The 21,084-nt window shown below is 63.2% G+C and overlaps 1 protein-coding gene across 1 annotated transcript in view; it reads right to left on the reverse strand.

The window, feature by feature from the left end:
• Positions 1–779: 779 nt before the first annotated feature.
• HDAC5 (histone deacetylase 5) overlaps positions 780–21,084 on the reverse strand; it is a 62,582-nt gene continuing 42,277 nt past the window's right edge. The window contains exons 9-24 of the mRNA XM_065422728.1: positions 20,500–20,722; positions 19,428–19,648; positions 18,948–19,229; positions 16,818–16,983; positions 15,273–15,406; positions 13,875–13,995; positions 12,913–12,962; positions 12,709–12,816; positions 10,758–10,813; positions 9,295–9,382; positions 6,738–6,857; positions 6,038–6,135; positions 5,024–5,142; positions 3,858–3,991; positions 1,979–2,063; positions 780–1,623 (exon numbers count right to left, since the gene is read on the reverse strand). Of these exons, the coding sequence (XP_065278800.1) occupies positions 1,376–1,623; positions 1,979–2,063; positions 3,858–3,991; positions 5,024–5,142; positions 6,038–6,135; positions 6,738–6,857; positions 9,295–9,382; positions 10,758–10,813; positions 12,709–12,816; positions 12,913–12,962; positions 13,875–13,995; positions 15,273–15,406; positions 16,818–16,983; positions 18,948–19,229; positions 19,428–19,648; positions 20,500–20,722 (2,253 nt within the window). The 3' untranslated portion in view covers positions 780–1,375. The remainder of the gene's footprint in view (positions 1,624–1,978; positions 2,064–3,857; positions 3,992–5,023; positions 5,143–6,037; positions 6,136–6,737; positions 6,858–9,294; positions 9,383–10,757; positions 10,814–12,708; positions 12,817–12,912; positions 12,963–13,874; positions 13,996–15,272; positions 15,407–16,817; positions 16,984–18,947; positions 19,230–19,427; positions 19,649–20,499; positions 20,723–21,084) is intronic.

Below are 21,084 nucleotides of genomic sequence, written 5' to 3' on the forward strand. Positions count from 1 at the left end.
TTCTGTCCTGCGACCGGGCAGGAGAACATGGCCCATGATCCCCTGTCCTCCCCGTCTCCCCCAGCACTTAGCCCAGACACGCCGCAGCAGATCAGACCCTGCAGTGTTTGGTTGCTGGGACATGTTTCCCACCGTCCTGGCTCCGCCAAAGACCTGAGTGGTTTTGGGGCACCGGGATCTTTCCTCTGCGGCGTGTTATTGATCACTAGCAATGTGAGCGGGCAGGAGCTCAGCCTGAATCCACAGCAGGACAACGGACCCCACGGATTCACTTTTCCAAGGGGCCTCAAGCCAGCCACAGCTCCCCTGGGCCATAGGTGCTGACTCCGTGGGTGCTCCGGGGCTGGAGCCCCCACGGGGAAAAATTAGTGGGTGCTCTGCACCCACTGGCAACCAAGCTCCCCTCCCCCCGGCCCCTCCTCCTCCCCTGAGCGTGCGGTGTCCCCGCTCCTCCGCCTACCTCCCAGCGTTTCCTGCCCGGCTGCCGCCAAACAGCTGTTTGGCGGCGTTAGCACGCTCCAGGAGGGAGGGGGAGGAGCGGGAACGTGGCACGCTCAGGGAAGGAGGCAGGGAAGAGGCGGGGCTGGGGCGGGGATTGGGGAAGAAGTTGGAATAGAGGCAGGGAGGAGGCGGAGACTTTGGGGAAGGGGTTGGAATGGGGGCGGGGCAAGGGTGGGAAGAGGCAGGGCAGGGGCGGGGCCTCATGGAAGGTGTGGAGTGGCGGGGGGGCCTGGGGGCAGAGGGGGCGTGTCGAGCACCCAGGGGAAAGCGGGAAAGTCAGTGCCTATGCCCTGGGCCGAGACTTGCCCAGGTGGTGTAAGTGGGCGAGTAAAAGGTGGTGGAGGGGTCGAGCTGTCTCACAAGCCAGGGCGTGCAAAGGAGAAATGTCCCCTCCCCTAAGCCCCCCCACTCTGAGGTGCCAGCGGGAGACACTGTCCCAGTGACACGCTGCCTAGGGTGAATTTCACCTGCAAACGCAAATCCCTCGGCACGCGCCGAGCTGGGCAATGAAGCAGCAGCAGCAGGTGCCGCTGTAGCGGCTCTGTGGGATGTTTCGGAAGGTTCACACTGCAGCGAGTCGGCCGGATTGATCAGTTCTGCACCACTGCCCTCTACTGGATGGGTGCAGAACGGATCAATTCTGTGTCATAGGCCCTGTACAGATATGGGCTAATGGAGATTGTCCTTTAGCTCAAGGGCCTGTTGTATGGATGCAGGAGGCTTGGAGCTCTATCCCCCTGCCACTGCGAAGTTTAGAGCCAGATCGAGACCCAGACTCAAGTACACCTCCAACAAAAATGCTATCAGAGCATGGCTCAATGAGCCAGCCGAGGACCGCGCTCGGGCCTGTATTGCGGGGATACAAGCCAGGAGGCTAATCCGAACCGTAAGCAACAAGGTACAATACATCCAGGATGCCGAGGACGCACAAAGGCCGAGGGTGCCGCGGGGAGGGGGGGTGGCCGTACCTGGGGCTGCAGTCTGTGCTTCCTTGTTCGGCATCGACCGAGAGCGATGCCATGGCACTTACTGTCTCTGCTTCCTCGGCTTCTCCCTTCTGCGCCTCCAGCAAGGAACAGCTGACCACCGAGGCACAGCGCTTCACAGAGCTCCAGTGCTTGCCTGCAGGCCCCGGGAGGGAGTTATTAGGGGCACCTGACAACCCCACTCGGCCCTGCCCCACCCCCCTACAGCACCCCCTGCTGGGAGAGGCTGGGGCTGGCGTAGCTGGGAGCTCCCCCCACAGCCAGCGCTCCTGCCCCACCTCCTACAGCGCCCCCTGCTGGGAGAACAGCTAAAGCCTCCTCATCCTATGACCCTTCGCCCACCCCCAGCACATCCGGGACTCGCTTTTCCTATCCCCATCTGAACTTTTGCCCAGAGGTGAAACCAAAGGGCATCAACTGAAGGGATTCCCCCAACCCCTCCCCAGACCCAGCGCCCTGAGCTGCCCCCCCCCCCGCCCCGCCCCACTTACTCTGGATTTCAATAACCTTCTCCAGCGTGGCCACGGCATTGACATTTGGCTTTTGCTGCAGGAGAGCTTGATCCAGGGGGTCCAGCTGGGAGAGAGGGGGGTGGGGAGAGAAGAGAGTCTCAGAACGAGTCGGGGGCATGTTCTGCATCCTCCCCCTCTCCCCACCCTTGCTTCCTTCAATTCTACTTCCCCCGAGGTGGTCCCCCCTCCCCGCATTATTATTATACAGTGACATCATCATAGAAAAGCTACAACAGTCATAAGATGGGCCCCGCCCCCGGGACTGGGATGGGCCCTCGATCCACAATGGCCTCCCCTAGGGAGGGCTTTTCCGATCGGCCTCAGTTTGCTCCTGTTGAAATCAATGGGCGTTTTACCAGCAACTTTGCTGGGAGCGGAGTGAGGCCCATGCTGAGCGCTTCTGAAAACCTCGCCCCTTGATCGGGCGGCGGGGGGGCAAGGGCTTCTTAGAGGCAGACGGGACCCGCCTGGGCACTTCAACTGCAGGATCAGGACCATAATTAAGGTATTTTTAAAAGCAAGTGCCCTTCCCAAATGCCCCCTTCCCTTGGTAACACACTGGGAGGGTTTATAGTTCCAGTCTCCTGGCTGGCTCTGCTGTCTGTTCCCTTTTTCCTACTTCCCTCCCCATCCATGGGGATAGTCAGTTTCCTGCTTGTTTCTAGTCAGTTTCACGGTTCCTGCTCTGGTACCTGGCTGAGCTGGGATCAGAGGTTTTATGGCCAGACTGGAACCAACCTGACCTGTGGCACAGCACAGGCCCTTATCTTTCACCCAGACTCCCCTGTATTAAGACTTTCGTTAGATCAAATCCACCCTCGAGAGGCTAAACTCTTAGGTGCCAACAACAGGCAGGGAACTGGAGAGACCTCCGGGGCCGCCGATGGCAGGGAACTGATCAGGTGAGAGACACCCAGAGGATCCCAGCCCGTAATCCACACCCCGCGCTGCAGAGAGAGGTGAACCCCCCACAAGTCCCTGCCAATCTGAGCAGCGGGGAAATCCTTCCTGGCCCCAAATCTGGGGCTCAGGGTGATCCTGAGCATGTGCGCAAAACACCCCAGACAGGCATCTAGGAAGAGGATTCTCTGTCCCCCCCGCCACTCCCCCCTCCAGTTCAGTGTCCTGTCTCTGATGCTTCAGAGAAAGGCAGAAAAGAATCCCAAAGCACCCAGGGTACATCCAGCCGGTTGTCAGACACGGCAGGATTCGATTGCAATCAATAAAGGTCGCTCGGCGCTGATTTCAGCTCCCATTCAGCAGCGCACTTAAGCGCGCGATGAAATCCGTCTCCGGTCAGGACAGCACTTAAGCACGTCTGTGCAGCGCCTAGCACCCGGCCCACTGGGGGCTCACAGGAGCCCCTGTAAGAACAACGAGAAGCTATTCGGCGCACGGGCCAAAGTCCTGCTGAGTGAGGTGGGTGAAATCTCACGCCAGTGGAGCCAGAATTTCACCAGGGGATTGAAGACCTGTTTAAAGTTAACTGTCCTGAAGAGAGATGCTTTCCTGAACGGGGGCTTTCGGGCCCAGTCTGGGGCCCACTTTCCCCTCTATTGCAGTCAGCTCTTTGGGGCAGCGACGGTCTCTTTGTTTTGTGTTTGCACAATGGAGGCCCTGCGACCGGGGCTCCTAGACGTGGCTGTCATGCAGATACTAAATGATCTTGATTAATAATAAGATTTATTGTCTGTATCACATTAGCACCTCGCGGCCCACCCCAGCCCAGGTGCTGCCCAGATACAGTAAGACACAGTCCCAGCCCAGAAGCGCTTGCAGGCTAAACAGCAGGCGGGAGGGGAAACTGAGGCCCAGAGATGCGCCCGCGTGGGCTGCGCCGGGGGGGAACTCCACTGACCTCCACGCCAAGCAGGGCGGAGACACAGGCTTCTGAGGCGTCGCAGATGGCTGTCAGGTCGTGACCTCCCTCCAAAGCCAGCACCACGCGCCCGCCAGCCAGCTTCATCAGCTGCTTGGTCAGGTGTCCGAAACCTACAGGGAGGGGGAGAAACTGCCGTGGTCAGTGTGGGACAAGACCCTCCCCTAGCAGAGTCCTGCAGCACCCAGGGGCACTGGGATAACAGGGGCCAGTGAGAGAGAGGCGTATGGATGGGGATAAAGAGACAGGTAGACGGACAGACAGGTATGCCTGTATGCATGGAGATAGACAGACTAACCGTTGCTCACAACTTGGGGATTGCAAAGTGCTTTGTCAGTGGATTAAACCCCCATTTCACAGATGGGGAAACCGAGGCACGGAGCAGGGCAGTGACTCTCCCCCTGTCGCCCAGGAAAGCCAGGTGGGAGCGCAGTCAGGGTTACAGCCCGGGGAACCCCACCCTGCGGTGCGTTTAAACCATTGGGCCCACGGTGCCTAGAGCACTTCTCTCTGTATTAGCACCACTGCTACGGGGGCCTGCAGGGAGCGCAGGAGAACCAGGTGCAGCCCAGCTCAGAGACCCTGGAGCTGCTGGGTCCTAGCAAGTAGAGACACCCAGGGCTAACCCAGCAGGGGAAGAGCCTGACCTGGGTTGGCTCCCGCCCCCACCTGGCTCCAACAACCATCCCCAGGCCAGGCCTGGGAATCAGAGCTCCCACTTCAGCGCTCAGGGTCCCCCAAGCCACCGAAGCTGGAAGATGAAGTGGGAACGAGTGGCGCCCGGACCCTGTGTCAACCCTGTGCCCGGGGGCATTTCACCCTCCAGGGGCTTTCCCGCCAGGGGAACCAGCACTTGGATCGTGGACAAAAAGCCTGACGCGTTTCCCTCCGCCTGCAATTTTAATGGTTCTCGTGTCTCTGCTCCAAGCCATGACTCCAAACGCAGGCCCTTGCCCCAAGCCCCATGGGGCAACCCAGCCGGCTCCCAAAAGCAAGCCCTCAACCCCCACGGGGCAGACCTGCCTGCCTCCAAACGCAGGCTGTTGCCCCGATCCCCACGGGGCAGCCCCACTGGCCCCCAAACGCCGGCCCTCGACCCCCCTGGGGCAGCCCCACTGGCCCCCAAACGCCGGCCCCGCTCTCACATTTCGCCGTGACGGAGTAGCCGCCCAGGGGAGACAGATGTCCCTCGACTGCGTCGAAGCCGGCAGAGACCAGGACCACGTCCGGGGAGAACTCATTGGCTATCGGCATCACCACCGTCCTGGGGGAGGGGAGACCGCGAGTGAGGCCCCCGGCAGAGCACGCCAGCCTCGAGCAACCCTCGGCTGAGTCCCCCGGGGCTGGGAGACCGGCTCCCCGGCCAGCGAGAGGGCACAGAACATCTCAGCACCTGCGGGGGAGCGTGGCCTGTCCCGGGCAACCCTCCCCATGCCCCCCTCCTGCCCTGAGCTCCTGGGAACTCCTGTCTCTGCCCCCCTTCTGCTCTGGGATTTCCCCCCCCACCCCGCCTGGCTCCCCACAGCAAAACAAAAGCACTTTCTGGGCCCCAAGAGATTAGGCATTCCCCAGCCCCCTCCCCCAGCCCCAGGGAGGGCTCTCTGCAGGCCCCCTTCCCCGCAACAGGGGCTCACGCCCTACGGAGTCCTACGCATCCATGGCACACGGAGATGCTGCAGCCGGAACAGGTAGGAGGGCAACAGGACGGGCACGCAGGACTCCTGGGTTCTAGTCCCAGCTCTGACACTGGCCTGCGGGCTGACCTCAAGCAAGTCACGTCCCTGCTCCGGGCCTCAGTTTCCCCCTCTGTGAAGTGGGGATAATGCTGCTCGAAGGGCAGAGACACGCCACCGCTGCTGCTAGCGCTGTCCACTGGGGCTGCGGTCATCCTGGCCTGGCCCAACTGGGGTCAGTGTCACTCCAGTCCTATTAGCCCCGAACCTCTTCCCAGCACCAGCCCCCTCAGCCAACCCCTCCTGGATGCCCCCCCCCGGCCCAGATGGATGGAGACCGAGTGACTGGCCCAAGGACACCCAGAGAGTCAGTGGCAGGTCCCGTCTCTCCTTCCTCTCGGCCGAAGCTACGGCGCTACCTGCCAGCAGGGCGCTGAGGCTAAGGCCGTGGAGAGGAGCCGGCGGTGCCCCCTGGGGGAGCCCTACCTGAACGCGGCCAGGTACTCCACGTCTCCGATAGGGGGGTCCACTCCGCCTGTCCAGGCTATGTTGACGTTGTACCCCACCCCCATCCCGCTGCCAACCTGCAACAGAGGAGACCTGCATAGGACGTGCCTGGATCCGTGGGCCAAACCACGAGTAGGGGCCCGGCCCCCACCGCCCCTGTGGAAGAGTCTGGCGCGGGGGGGGGGGGGGGGCGGCCCTTCCAGCTCAGGGCTCTGCCATCCCAGCCGCTCTGATCATGCCCCTTCTCCATTAGCTATTTGGGGAGCGGACGGGGATCACGGAGGGAGCCTTACAAGGGGATTCAGGATCCTCCCCCTTCCCCCAGCACTGTATAACCCCCAAGCAGGGAATGCCCTTGGGTCAGATCCTTGGGAGCTGTCACATCCCAGCGCCACACCTGATGGCGGAAGGGACCCACAGCCGCCCCACACTCCATAGGTCCTGCCTCAGATCCCCCCCCTCTGCAACCCCCACCCTGATGCCTCCACCTGCCTTGGGACAGGCTCCCTCGCTGGGGCCCACCGGCCCTCGGACAAGAGACCCGGCTCCCGCGCTGAGCCCCGTCACCTCCCAGCGAGACGCCGCCCAGATCGCACACACTGGGCCTCCCTGGCCAGAGACCCCGCGGCCCCGCGGGCAGCTCTGTACGGCCCCGTGTGGCTCCCGGGCCCGCACTCACCTCCTCGGGGGCCCCGCTGCCTGGGAAGAAGTTGCCGTTGTCGTAGCGGTGCAGGGAGATGTACAGCACGTTGGGGTCGCTATAGAAGGCTTGCTGGGTGCCGTTGCCATGGTGAATGTCCTGCAGGGAGCACGGACGGTTAGGGGGCTCCCCCGCTGATGGGGGCAGGGGGACTGGTCAGGTCTGGCCAAAGGCCTCCCTGCGCTGATGCAGAGACCGGTAGATACAAACAAGCCTCCATCAGGACTGGGGCTGACTGGATCCCAGCGGCCACCCTCCCTCCAGCCCTTTTCAGCTGACCCTTTATGGCAGCGGTGCCCAATGCCCCACTGGCAAGCTCTGAACCTGTTTCCACGGGAAACAGCGAGCGACTTTCCAGCCCTTAAACCCTTCCCGATGAGGCCACGGTGTAGGGCAGCGGCCGTGACCAGAGACCCTTTTTGTCTCCGGGGGGGCGTTAACTCTGGAGGCTAATGATGGCAGCAACCGTGCACACAAACGCAGCCGCCCGTGCACTGGCTGCAGCCGCCCTTGGGAACGGTCGGTGACCTCGGCGCAGCGACTCACTCCTGCAACCTGCGTTCTTAGCCCTCCCCGCAAACATCTTCGTACCAGGAGGGGGGAGCTGACGGGGGCCAGAGGAGGGGGTTTTGGTGGATAGAGAAAGCCGCTACAGGGATTCTTTTGCCACATACTTTGCTTGCCACGTCAGTGTAGTGCAGCGAACCTCCTGGGTTTATTTAGCTGAGGGCCTCGTGGGTTTGATGGCCATGTCAGTTAGGGTAACAAGGTGTCTGGTTTTCGCCCGGAACACCCAGTCGAAAAGGGATCCTGGCGGGTCCGGTCAGCACCGCCGACCGGCCCGTTAAAAGTCCAGTCGGCGGTGCTGTGGAGCTAAGGCAGGCTAGTCCCTACCTGTCCTGGGGCACCGCGCTGCGCCCCGGAAGCAGCCAGCAGGTCCGGCTCCTAGGCAGGGGGGCCACTGGGCTCCGCGCGTTGCCCCCGCCCCGAGCACCGGCTCCGCACTCCCATTGGCCACGAACTCGCCAATGGGAGCTGGGGGGGCGGTGCCTGAGGTCAAGAGCAGCGTGCACCGCGGAGCCTCCTGCCTAGAAGCCTTCCGGGGCGCAGCGTGGTGACCCAGGACAGGCAGGCAGCCTGCTTTAGCCCCCGCGCTGCACCGCTGACTGGGGGCCGCCAGAGGTAAGCCTGCACCCCAACCCCCTGTCCCAGCCCTGAGCCCCCCCAAACCTGGAGCCCCCCCACACCCCAAACCCCTCCTCCACCCCAGAGCCTGTACCCCCAGCCCAGAGCCCTCACCCCTCCCACACCCCAACCCCCTGCCTCAACCTGCAGCCCCCTCCCACATTCCGAATCCCTCGGCCCCCAGGGCTCCCAGCCTGGAGCCCCCTCCTGCACCCCAAACCCCTCATCCCCATTGTGTGTGGGGGGGAGGGGAAAGCATCGCTGGTGCGAGTGGTACAGAGAACGGGTAGCTGGCTGTCACCACCTGCAAAGGGAAAGCCACATACTGGGGCTTGGGGTCTTTAGCTTGTGAACAGAGAAAGCCGGGGGGGGGGGGGGGGGGGAGGGAGGGGTTCTGCTTGCGTTTTGAATGAGTAACTCAGCTCATCTCGCGCAGGACAGCGTCTGGCCGCCTGGAGACAGGGAGCCCGGCTGGCCTGAGAGGAGGCGGGGTTTTATCGCCAGGGTTTGAACCAAACCAGGGTTTGAGATGTGCCTAGAGCAGCACAAGGGCGCTTTAACCCCTTGAGAGAAAAGTTCTTAGTTAGGGACTCGGCCGCCCCATCCTGTCCACACGCCTACGGGCTCGTCTGCACACAGCAGTTGTGCGGCTTTAGCCGGGGTTGAGGGTGAGGTGCAGGCCCCCGAGCGTGGGCACACAGCTGCCGGTACAGCTAGTCCCGTAGGAGCACCGTTATACCGACCGAACTGCACCCACACTAGGGGCTGCTCTGGTATCCCCGTGTCAGGACCAAAAAAATCACACACGAATGGACAGAGCTGGCTGTGGGACCAGGCCAGGGGCTGGGCCTTCACTGCAAAGCAAGGTGCGGTTCCACCCCGAGATGCTAACTCGTCAGCTGTCCGATCCCAGGCATCCTAGCTCTGACCTCGGGGTAGCTAGTCAAGGTGAACCCCCAGGGATCGGGGAGAGGACTGACCGGATCTAGCCATGGCCGGGTCTGCACTAAACCCCTTTGCTGGCGTAACTGCGGCAACCAGGGGCGTGAAGAGGTGTGAAGCCCGCTTGACAGAGCTGTGCTGGCTAGAGACCCTAGTGTAGACGCAGCTATACCAGCAAAACTGCAAGGATAAGTTACACTGGCCACAGCTTTGCCAGCATAGCTGCATCCACACTGTCAACCCCCCAACCTCCTTCGTTCTCCGTCACTTGGGGCAAAGGCAAGCCGAAGGCGGGGGGGGGGGGGGTTATTTTCTCTTGCAGGGCTGTCTGGAGAGAGAAGGACCCAGCCCCTGCAAGGGGAGCAGGAATCTGGAGGTACGTTCTGGCCGGCCTGCCCGCCTTCCTTACCCAGTCCACAATGAGGATCTTGCCGACGCTGAGCTTCTGCTGGAGCAGTTTGGCGGCGATAGCGACGGAGTTGAAGAAGCAGAAACCCCTGAGGAGGCAGGAGAGGAGAGAGATGTGGCTACCGCTTCCCAGACCAGTGTGAGCGCCAGGGCAGCGGGGAGCTGGCTCCACTGATCTGCCTGCATCTACGCTAGGGCTCCTCTGCTGTCCGTGCCCCCCACCGCTCCGCCGGCTCAGCGCCACGCCACTGGGGCAACCCTGGCGCCCGGACAGCCGCAAGCGTCATTTCACCCTGCTCCGGGCAGAGCGCCGGGACATGGTGGGTAAAAGCCGGCAGCAGGGCGGCGCTCCGGGAATGACGGCCGGGGGAGACAGGCCCCCCGAGATTCACGTCACAGAACCGCTCCGGCAACCATCTAGGGGGTTGGGGACTGGGTGTGCCGGGCATGGGGAGGGTCGGTGACGTGCTGGGCTGGGCCAGGCCCCAGAACACACTCCTTGCCTGCACTGGGCAGAGAAAGCGGCCTAGAACCCCAGCTGCTAGAACTAGAGATGGGGCCAGAGCCGAGCCCTGATTCTTTTCTGCGCCAACATCCCTCAGCTCAGTGCAGGGGGCCAGTTCCACCTCCAGGGTTTCCTGGGTGCCTCTGCACTGGTCGCCGTCTCTTGCCATCACTTAGAGCAGCTCACGGGCTGCTCTAACGTATACCAGCTGGTGAGGTGTCCGGGATCGTATGCCAAGTACGAATCAGCGGCTGCTCCACCCTATCCCCTGTGCCAGCTGATGGGCCCTCACCCCACGGGAATTCTCAGCGGGCCAGTGAGGGCCAAGAGTCCACTGCTTTGTGCCAGGCGAATGGGACAAATTGGCCAGCACAGGACTGAATCCAGACCCAGATTTGTAGCTTGAGCCCCCACCTCTCGTTTAAACACAGCTGCTGCTACCCCAGGTTCATCCATCGCCCAGACAAGGCCTGGACGGCTTCTACTGTGACACTGGCAGGGGTCCCTTCTTATTCCTGCCCCCCGGTCCCGAGGGAGGGGCATGCCCTCCTCTAGCCATGCCAGCCACCACCCCCCCGGGACGATCCTCCGCAGATCCCCCGGGACAGAACGGATCTAGCCTGGCTGGTGGAGATGAGATCAAATCAGGTCCTAGCCCCTTTGCTGAATCATGCTGGAGCCGGGCAAAGAGGGATTCTGAGTGCGCAGCTCAGGACACCTTCAAAGGGGCTGGCAGTCAGAGGGCCGGTGCCCAGCACTTCCTGAGTACCGGGCCCCTTGGTGGCATCTCAAGCGGGGCGCCCCAAATCTCATCCCAGGGCTGGCGTGGGACTGATCTCGGTTAGAACCTGATAGCCCCCCAGCCACGTGACGGGGCGAGAACTCCAGGCTGGAACTGGGCAGACGCCAGCCCTTCTGGGTCACTTTGCCATTCTCCCCTGTCCCCTGCCCTTACTTACATGGCCGTGGATTCCTCCGCGTGGTGCCCCGGGGGCCGGATGACAGCAAATCCATTCTGCACAGAGAACCAGAGAGGCAGGGGGGTTAAACGAGTGAGCCAGGTTCGAAGCTCCCTCACCCCATTTTAACGGCGCTCAGGAAAGGCAGGGCCAGACCCGGGGACGGCCGGAAACGTCAGGAGGGGACATGAGATCAGAGATGCTATTTTCACTTCGCTTGTAAGAGCCGGGGGGCAGGGACTGACTTTTTGTCCTGTGTTGAGACCGTGCCCAGCGCCTGGGTCTATCACTGGGGCTCCCAGCCCAATACAGATAATAAACGACAACAGAACAAGTCACTGCCAAGCAGAAGGGTGACCCACAACAGTCCCTCGAGCGACACTGCAGGTGCTCCCCCCGCAGGGAAGCCGCCGTTCCTGTTAGCCCAGCTGCCAGTCTACCCTGCCTCTTCCATCAGCATCGTTATCCTCAGCTGGATTCCAGCGGCAGAGTCTTGCTCACGGAAGAGGCTGGATGCCAGAAACGGCAGCGCCTTTCACGGGAGGAGATCGGTGCCTCGGAAGCGGTAAAGGGACTCGCTCGAGGCCACACGGCGAATCGGCGGCAGAGCTGGGAATAGAACCCAGGAGTCCTGCCGCCTGCTCTCTTGCGCTAATGACAAGACTACACACCTCGTTCCGAAGCTGAGACGAGCCCCCGGGCGGGCTGCTGCCCTGCTCCTCCCTGCTCTAACCCCTAGACGATACTGTGAGCCCCGGAGGCCGGTCACGGGGCTGCGACTCCTCTTCATTTCCTGTAGCTAAATATCATTAAAAGAAGCTCCGAAGACCACGCGGGGCCTGATTTTCCCAGGCGCCTCTTTCTGGAATTCCTTTCCCAGTTGCTGCCACGGGCGGGTTCCGTGATCGCAGGCGGGAGATGTCCCTGCGTGCTCCGTGCCATGGGAATATTGGACACCTCCCGTCCCAGGCTGCGTCCCCCCATCTATTGGTTCCCGGGGGAAAGGGGAACTCAGCAGCAGCCGGCTGATAGAGACAGCCTCTGATCAAACCCGCTGTGTTTGATCTGGACGGGACTGAACCCTGAGACACCACTTTGACACCGCCCCGGCCCTGATTCTCCCTGACTCCCGGCGATGAATAATCCTGTGCCAGCAGGCCGGCGGTAAATACACGAGCGACTGCGTTCGAGGGAGCCTGTCCTTTGCCGCCCCGTTTCTCCACTGCCACCACAGCCAGAATCCCCAGGGCGGGACGGGCAGGGTCACGGGGGCAGGTTGGCCAGATCCCAGCGGCATCAGCAAAACCACGCGGGAGACGCCGACGCAGGCATGGCCACTTGCTGTATGGCTCCTCTGACATGGCAACTGGCCCCGGAGTGTTCTCCCCATGGGTGACCCCAGCAACATCTGCAACCCCCCCCGGTGGAGCCCCAAGGGGAAATGGGCGGAGCAGGGGTTAAAGCAGGTTGGGACAGGGATGGGGAGCTCTCTGCCGCAGTCAAGGAGGAGGGAGAGTGTTGGGGGAGTGCTCTGCTCCCCCCTTAACGCCTTCTGATGGCCCCCTACACGGATCAGTGAGGACCCATCTACACAGCATAGCTCTCTTCCCGGAGAGCTGAGGGAGAACTCCCTGAGTTGCTAACAGCAGTAGGTTGTTATCCTCTATGTGAACCAGCTCCATGTGAATTCGGGACCTCCAGCACCAAAAATCACAATCCCCTACTCCCTGAGCTAAAGGGACAACCCCTCCAGCTACGGCAAGCCCCTGGGGACAGGGAGAGTCTTTTTGTTCTGCATGCGTACAGCGCCTAGCACCATGACTTGGGCCCCTAGGTGCTACAGTATGGCAAATAACAGACAGCAGCAGGCCGTTGCAGTGGCCATGCTCCGCCACTAGAGGGAGACGTGATGGAGAGCCCCCAAACCCCTGGCTGCGCGCGGGGGACTCACCTTGAGCTCTCCAGAGGCCACCTTGAAGGCTAACTCCACCAAGCAGCCCACGGCCATGCGGACGGCACTGGACGAGTGCATCTCGTTCCACACCGTGTCGCTGTCCACCTGCCCAGAAAGCAAGCCGGGCCGTTACCGGGGCCGCCCTGGGGGCGTGGCACAGAGCCCCCGAGCCCCTAGCCCTGCCCCCGAGGAGCTACTCACCCCGATGCCGCCGCAGGGCAGGACCGCATACATCTTCTGGCTGATGGGACCTGGGCAGAGCAGAGGAAGCAGTGACAGACAGCCAAGAGCCCACGCCCCTGGCTGGGGAGGGCACGGTCCCCCTCACCCCGCCCCTCGAGATCTGGACTGGGAAGAGGTAAAAATGGGGGGGATCTGGACACAGGGGCGTAGGAGTTGCCATGACACATCTCCCCACTGGGCCCACTGAGGTTGTGTCCCAGCTGCTGCCGTAGGAACGGATTGAACCAACATCCAATCGCTCACCATAGCAGAAAGGGTCCCCAGTCCCCACTCTGCCCCCCAGGTCACCCTCCCTTTCGGAGCCAGAAAAAGAACCCAATGCCCCTGCTCTAACCCATAGGGAACACTCCCCTCCCAGACCCAGGAAAAGAACCCAGTCCCCCTGACTCCCAGTCCCCCCCTGCTCTAACCACTACGATGCACTCCCCTTCCTGAGCCAGCGATAGAACCTAGGAGTCCTGACTCCCAGTCCCCACTCCCGCCGCCCTAACCAACAGGCCTCGCTCCCTTCCCAGAGCCAGGAAAAGAACCCAGGAGTCCTGACTCCCTGTGTCCCCGGCTCTAACCAACAGGCCTCGCTCCCTTCCCAGAGCCAGGAAAAGAACCCAGGAGTCCTGACTCCCTGTGTCCCCGGCTCTAACCAACAGGCCTCATTCCCTTCCCAGAGCCAGGAAAAGAACCCAGGAGTCCTGACTCCTTGGTCCCTGCTCAAAGCATTAGGCAGTGCTGCCTCTGCTAGATTAAAAAAACCCACGCAGCCACCGTGAAGAAAACGTTGCCCTCGCCACGCACACTAGGCAGGGAGCATAAACAACCCCATCCGCCTCCCGCCGTAGCCAACAGCTAAATGCCCAAGGACGGAGTGGGAGCAGGCAGGGCTCTAAATTGCCCTCAGATGGGGCACTGCCAGGGCCACCTACCTAGCAGCTTCTTGCTGTCGAGTTTCTGCCGGTTGAGGGGGCTGGTTCCGTAGAGCAACGTGTGATGCTCCGAATGGACGGTCTGGATTTCGTCCAGCGTCGCTTTCCTGCCCCGGATCCGCTAGCAGAGAGAGAGAGAGAGCGGGGTGAGGGGGGCTGTGCCTGGCCAGATGGTCCCAGGATCGTCGCTTTATGGAGGTAGCTGGGCTGGGAAACCTGTCTGGGTGCTCGGGGCACACGGCCAGCCGCCCACTTCGAGGGGCTCAGGATCAGCCCGGGGGTCCTGGGGTTTTGCACCTCAGAGGTGACAACCCTGGTTCTGAAGTGAGTGAGCTGCAGCCAGGGGGTGGCTGGATCGTGGATGCTTCAGCCAGGAGGCATTTACCTCTGGTGCTGGGGACCAGTCAGCCCCGTGGGGATCCACGCAGCAGACTGGGGTCCCTTCCCATGGGGCAGGGCTGCAGTGGGTGTGCTCCCTGTATTCGGAGGCTGTGCAGAGCCCTCTCCAGCCCCTGCGGTAATTCGGAGCCACCCCAGAGCTGCTTTAACCTATACTGCACTTCCTATCGCCCCCTACAGGCCCTGGGCAGCAGAGAAGAGCAGCAGCACAGAACACTCCAGCCACACCCCCACCCCGCCATACCCCTAGGCTGGGAGGGGCGGGGGGTTTTCAGTGGGTTATTGCCACCCCCTTTGCAGGGCAGGCTGCTCCACGCGGGGGGAATCCGATCTCACTGACACCTCTAGCAGGCAGCTGGCCGGGCTGGATGAAGCTGGGGAGGGTTCGTCCCCCCCCAAGTCTCCTGCGCTAGGAAGGGCTACGTCTGCACTGCACAGTGAATCTGGGCTCTCACCCCGCCCCCATCCACACCCCAAACCCTCTCGCCCTGATTTGGTGGGGCTTCCAATCCCAGCGGGCTGGCACAGCTGGGGCTCAGAGCCCAGCTGCTGCTTTCACTCGGGCTGGTAACCTCACTTCGCAGCGAGAACGCAGGCTAGATCCTTTGCGCGCTGAGTCCTCCAGCCGTCTCCCACGGGCCCAGATGGACAGACGAGTTCTCCCACAAGGCACCGGGGAAGAATCAGAGCGGCTCCGTGGAGGGCAGCCCCAAGAACCAGGGACTGTGCCCCCAGAAGTCCCAGCGACACACCCGGGGGAACGCAGTGCCAGCGAGGGCCCCGTGACTTGGCCAGGGCACTGCCCCGAGGCCGATCACCGGGCTACCTCTGCAGTGGAGATGTAGGAGATGGTGCTGGGGCGCCGCGGTCGCCATCTCTGAGGTGGGACAATAAACCAAGGTCCAAGCCACTCATGGTCCCTTGACACTTTCTGCATGAGGTTCAACCCCTGATAGCTGCCTCCTGAGACCCCACGTTCCTCCTCCCTAGGATCCTCACCTCGCACTTGCTCAGCAAGCCGGTCTCCTGGAGCCTGGACCAGATGCTCTGGATTCTCCCAGCATGCTCTGGGTGAATGTTAGTGTTCCCGCACATACACTGGTGCTTTAGCATGAACGTGTCGTAGATCACGCCTGGGGGAGAGACAAGGGAAGGGACAGGAAGTACGGGCTGGATGGCAGGAACCCTATGGCAGCAAGACCCCCTCTGGCTGTGGGGCAGCCCGTGGCCTGGGGCACAGCCCTGGAGGCTTTCCTGGGGGCAGCGAGCGGGCATGCCCCGCTCTACTTAGCGTGGTGGCTGGGAGCAGACACAGGTTGCTGCGCTTGGCTAATGGAGCTGGGCCGTATCCCCACGGGCTTTCGGAACCAGAGGCCCTGGGGTTCATTCCCCGCCATAGGTGCCAACTTTCCCCGGCGCCCCCCCGCCCCGATTCCACCCTTTCCCCACCCCCATTCCAACCCCTTCCCCAAAGTGTCTGCCCCAACTCCACCCCCTCCCTACCCCTATTGGACCCCTTCCCCAAATCCCCGCCCCGGCCCCGCCTCTTCCCCGACCGCGCCGCGTTCTCCCTCCTCCCCCCTCCCTCCCAGCCGAGCGAAACACCTGTTTCGCGGCGCAAGCGCTGGGAGCTGGGGGGAAAAGCAGGCACGCGGCGCGCTCAGGGGAGGAGGCGGAGGTGAGCTGGGGCGGGGATTTTTCCCCGTGGGTGCTCCAGCCCCAGAGCACCCACGGAGTCGGCGCCTACATTCCCCGCTGCTGCCCCAGAGACGGGCTGCGCCATCTAATCACCTTCTCTGGGTACCGCTACGATGCAGTAAATGACCCGCAGCGCGGCCAAGGCTGGTCCAGGCTTGCAGGGCTATAAAATTGTAGTGTAGATGTGTGGGCTTTTCCCGGGCTCCGAGACCTGCGAGCGGGGAGCGTCCCAGAGCCCAGGCTCCAGCCCGGGCCTGAACCTCAACGCTGTAATTTTATACTCGCAGCCCGAGCCAGCTGCCCCGGGCTCTGTGACTTGGTGCTGCGGATTTTTTATTGCAGCGTAGTCCTGGGTCAGCAATAGAGCAAGTGGACGTCTCTTTTCTACGGCAGATCGTCTGGAAAAGCCAAGAGAACTGGGCTGCCTCGGCCAATCTAGGCTCCTCCTGCCAGATCCTGCTCCAGGATCTGAAATTTTCATTTTCTCAATCATTTAAAAGTTTCTAGGCCTGATGGCTGCAAAAGAAACCGTCCAAAGCTGACCCGGGCGTGAGCCACACCCCGATGTCCGCCTGACCCTGCAGACAAGCACCCGAAGAAGGCATGAGCTGCCTCATTCAGCTCGGCGGGACGTTCACTCTGAAGTCTAATGACGACGGTTTGCATTAGCGGTTCCCCGGCTGATCAAAGCACTCGCGAAAGGAGAGGGATGATCACGTGATGCGGTTCTGCCCAGGTTACTGTGAGTGGCGCCCCACTTTGGCATTGTGAGGGTGGAGCGTGGGCTGTGGGCGTGGCTTGGGCTGTTTTTCCCCCCAGGGGACCTCGGGGCACATGACTTCTTACCAGTAGTGAACAGGTGTTTGACCGGGGGTTCAGCCGCCGTGTTCTTGATGCCTGCGGCGGCGGGCGAGGACTGGGTCCGGCTCAGCGTTTGGTGAGGCAGCGTGGTGATGGTCAGGGAAGCTGGGAAGAGCTGGATGGGATGCAGCTGCTGAGCATCGGGGAACACCTGCGCGGAGAGGGGATGTACACAGGGCGGGAAATTCACCCACGGCCGAGCCCTCCACAGGCAGCACGGGCCAGCGGCAGGGCAACAAGCTGGGACGCAGGTTCTGTTCCCGGCTCTGCCACTGACCCGCCCTGGCCCCGCTCTGTGCCTCAGTTTCCCCTCCCACCCTTTGTCTGCTCTGCCTATTAAGACTACATTCTGTAGGGCAGGGGCAGGGTCCGTGCAGTGCCCAGTGCAGCGGGGCCCTGAGCCTCTAGTGCCACTGCAATATAAGGAATGATTCAGTGCAGAGGCACGACCGGCTGGCAGGGGGCCCAGCGCACAGGGCGAGTGGGCGCCTTGAGTCCCTCTGAGCCAGCTCTGGGCACCCACACGTATCCGAATCTGCCCCATCCCGCCTCCCGCTGAAGCATCCGTTTGGCTTTCGATGCCCCACAACACCCAGGCTGCAGCATCCGCGCTCGCCTGGCGGCCAGGCTCCCCCGACCCCTTTCCTCTGCGCTGTGTCTATAACCCTCTAGGACCCCAACCTGCAATGCCCCAGGCACCCCGGTGATGAGGTTAAGAGCGTGGGCTGGCAGTTCCCAGGTCTCTCCCTATCCTCGTGCCGGGCCCCGACAGCACCACAGCGCGGCGTTGGCACTGCAGAGACGCCAGCGGCTTCCCACCCGCCCGCTCTCCTTTTACAAACCCCGTCCCGTCCGGGGAAAGAGACTCATCCCGCCTCGCCGTGCGTCCCCACGCACCCCCGCCCGCGCAGTGATCAAATATTCAGCAGCCGGGACGCGAGAGGCTTTGGATGAGTCATGCCCCGGAAGCCGCAGCAGCTGGGTATGATGCGGGGGGGGGGGGGACTGTGTGGGGGCTGGAAGAGGGGAGCAAAGAGGGCGATGCGGGGGGGGGGTGGATGAGTCACTCGCCCCTCAGAGCCGTCTCTGATGAATGGGGAGCCGGCTTGGCAGGCTGCAGACGCGGCAGAGGCGGAGTTGAAAGCCGCAGAGAGCTGGGAGGAGCTGGAGCTGGGCAGGGTGGGAAGCGGGCGCCGGGGCCGTGCCAAAGGGCGCAGGGCTTTGGGAGGGTGTGATCAGGCATGAGAACGCCCCGGGGGCGCGTGCGGCTGGGCACGCGACGTGGGCATGCAAGCGGGCTGGTACTGCGGCCAGGTCTTTGCCCCTCCGCCGGCTGCGGCTCTGCTCATGCCCCCAGCCCCACGACTGGGGCCACTTGCCACTGCCGGCCCGGGGCTTTCGTCAGGAGCCAGCACTAGCCGTCTCCCAGGTGCCCGATGATCTCACTAGCCCGTTTCTGTGTAAGCTGGACCCAGCTGGCTGGGGCGAGCGCCTGCTTCCCTGCCCCGCCACAGCTGGCTGGCCGGGGCGAGCACCCCACCTCCCAGCCCCCCCGGTTCTCCCAGCAGCCCGGTGGGGAGCCTCTGGAGAGAAGGACGCCCCCTCCCCATCAGCTGTAAGGGTGACGAGTCCCCAGCGCAGCCCGCCATGGGGGATGGGGAAAGCAGGGATCCGGACCCACACGGTGCTGGGCCAAGGATACACGGCTGGATCAAGGCGGGCTGGAAGGATCTCCAGGGCAGACAGCTGCCCCATCCCTGGCTGGAACGGCGTGACCCCGGCAGCCACACCATGCGGGCGCTACAGCTAGAGTCAACATTTGGGGCGAGCATCTCCCACTGCTGCTCCCTCCTCCCAGGGGTCACACCTGTGGTGGCACATCCCCCGCTAGCACAGTGTCGCCCTCTGGTGGCTGGGGCGCAGAATAGGATAAAAGCCTACTACAGGTGCCAGCTGGGGGAGTCACTCCTTTAGACCAAGCAGTAGAGGCACAAGGCCTTAGCCCTGGGTTCGAATCCGCCTGTCAGCCTAAAGAGAGGGGCTGTTCTCCTGGCAGATGGTGAGTAAGGTAGAGGAGACCCTGGTTCATTTAGGGGAGCAGTGGGAGGGGCTCACCTGCTTGTAAGCCACGCCCAGCTCCTCCACCTCCGGCGAGTCGATGTGCTCTTCTTCGTCCCCGCTCGCACCCCCCTCGTCCTTCACCGGCTCGCCGCCCTCGTCCTCCTCCAGCTCGTCCTGCGTGCTCTCGCTCTCCGGCGAGCCGTCCACCACGAAGGCCACCGGCCCCAGGGGCACCGTGTCCTCCAGCAGCGCCTCCTGCTGCTCCGTCAGCTCCTCCTCCGTCTCCTCTGGGTGCGTGGTGGGCTGGCGGGGCAGCTCGCCCGTCTTGGTGATGATCTTTAAAGAGAGGGGCAAGGGTTCTTTGCGGCATCTAGGGGCACAGGGGGTTGGCGCCCGGGCCACGTACAGCAGATGATTTGCCCCCCACCCCCCCAGGTGGCACAAGGGGAGGGGGGTTTCTCTGGTGATTGACAGGTTCAATCCACCCATGCCCTGCAAGCCACCCGCCCTGCCCGCCCCATTCCCCCTGCCAACCTTGCCAAGCTGAATCTGCTGCTGTTGCTGTTGCTTCTGCTTCTCTAGGAACTGCTGGTGCTGCTGCTGCATGACCAGCTGCTGCAGGGCCTGGGGGCTCTGGGGCAGCGGGGACGACTGGGTGCGGCTCAGCGGGCGGTGCCGGGGCAGCTTGTTGACCGTCCGCATGTTGGTGGAGATGCGCTCGCCCGTCACCAGCGGGGACTGGCCGTGGAGCGGCACTGGAAGGAGAGAGCACCCGGGCTAGCGCAGGAAGCCTGATCCAGCGGTACGGGGGCTGCTGGTCAAGGCACTGGAATGGGAGTCAGGACTCCTGGGTTCTCTCCCCAGCTCTGGTCACTGCGTAGGTCTGGTGCTTACGTTTCCCCTTCTGCGCAACGCGGAGAGCCACGCCGACAGGGGTGTAGCTAAACACGCCAAGGGCTGTTCCAGGCAGCAGGACGGCGGCACAGCCGGTCACAGAACCCTCCGCCCCAGCCCCCTGCTGCAACCTCACGGCAGCCTCCCTTCCCAACAGGCCATCCATCCCACGAGCCCACTGGCTTGGCCCTCCCAGCCTGGCGATTCTTTCACAGAGGGGTGTTGTCTAGTGGTTAGAGCCGGGGACCGGGCGTCCGAACGCCGGGCTCTGTCCCCGGCTCAGGCCCAGTGGTTAGAGCCGGGGACCGGGCGTCCGAACGCCGGGCTCTGCCCCCGGCTCAGACCCAGTGGTTAGAGCCGGGGACCGGGCGTCCGAGCGCCGGGCTCTGTCCCCGGCTCAGGCCCAGTGGTTAGAGCCGGGGACCGGGCGTCCGAGCGCCGGGCTCTGCCCCCGGCTCAGGCCCAGTGGTTAGAGCCGGGGACCGGGCGTCCGAGCGCCGGGCTCTGTCCCCGGCTCAGGCCCAGTGGTTAGAGCCGGGGACCGGGCGTCCGAGCGCCGGGCTCTGTCCCCGGCTCAGGCCCAGTGGTTAGAGCCGGGGACCGGGCATCTGATCAATACCGAGCCCCATCTCAGGGCAGCTGTTTCCAGGGTCCCTCGGTGATGGCCCCCTGCCCTACTCCAGCATGGCCTGGGCCCCCCGCCCGCACTCACCGGCGATCAGCGTGTTCTGCTGGCGGGCCTGCTCCAGGAGCAGCACGTGCTGCAGCAGGGAGGCGTGCCCATGGCTGTTGGTCTCGCCCTCCAGGGCGACCCCCAGCAGGCAGCCGGGGATGGACGAGGTGCTCATGAACTTGCCCGTGAGCGCCCCGCCCTGGCGCAGCGACTGGATTGCCTGGCGCTCCGCCTCCTGCTGGGTGGAGAGCTTCGGGGAAGCCTGCGGGGGGAGGAGAGAGAACGGAGAGTGTCTGGGGCGGGGGCTGCTCCTCTGCATCCTCTGAATGCTGGCCAGGGATGGGGGGGCACGATCACGTCCCCTTCCCCCCCCCCCCCCCCGCAAACACACCTCTGGCTGCCAGGGCAGTGGGCAGCAGGGTCTCCTGTGGACCACAAACCTGCTGGGGTTACCAATGGGGAAGGGGTGTATTAGGACCATGAATGAAGTAACCCCCCCCCCCCCGGCCGCATCCAGCTCTGTCCCCAGCTCTGCCCCTGTCCCCAGATGGCCGCAAGGCCCTGCCCCAGCGAAGGTGGAGCCGACAAAGATGAGTTACTCAGGGGCTCAGTGCCAGGACGTGT

Source organism: Emys orbicularis, chromosome 25, assembly GCF_028017835.1.
Source record: "Emys orbicularis isolate rEmyOrb1 chromosome 25, rEmyOrb1.hap1, whole genome shotgun sequence".
Taxonomy (NCBI): domain Eukaryota; kingdom Metazoa; phylum Chordata; order Testudines; family Emydidae; genus Emys; species Emys orbicularis.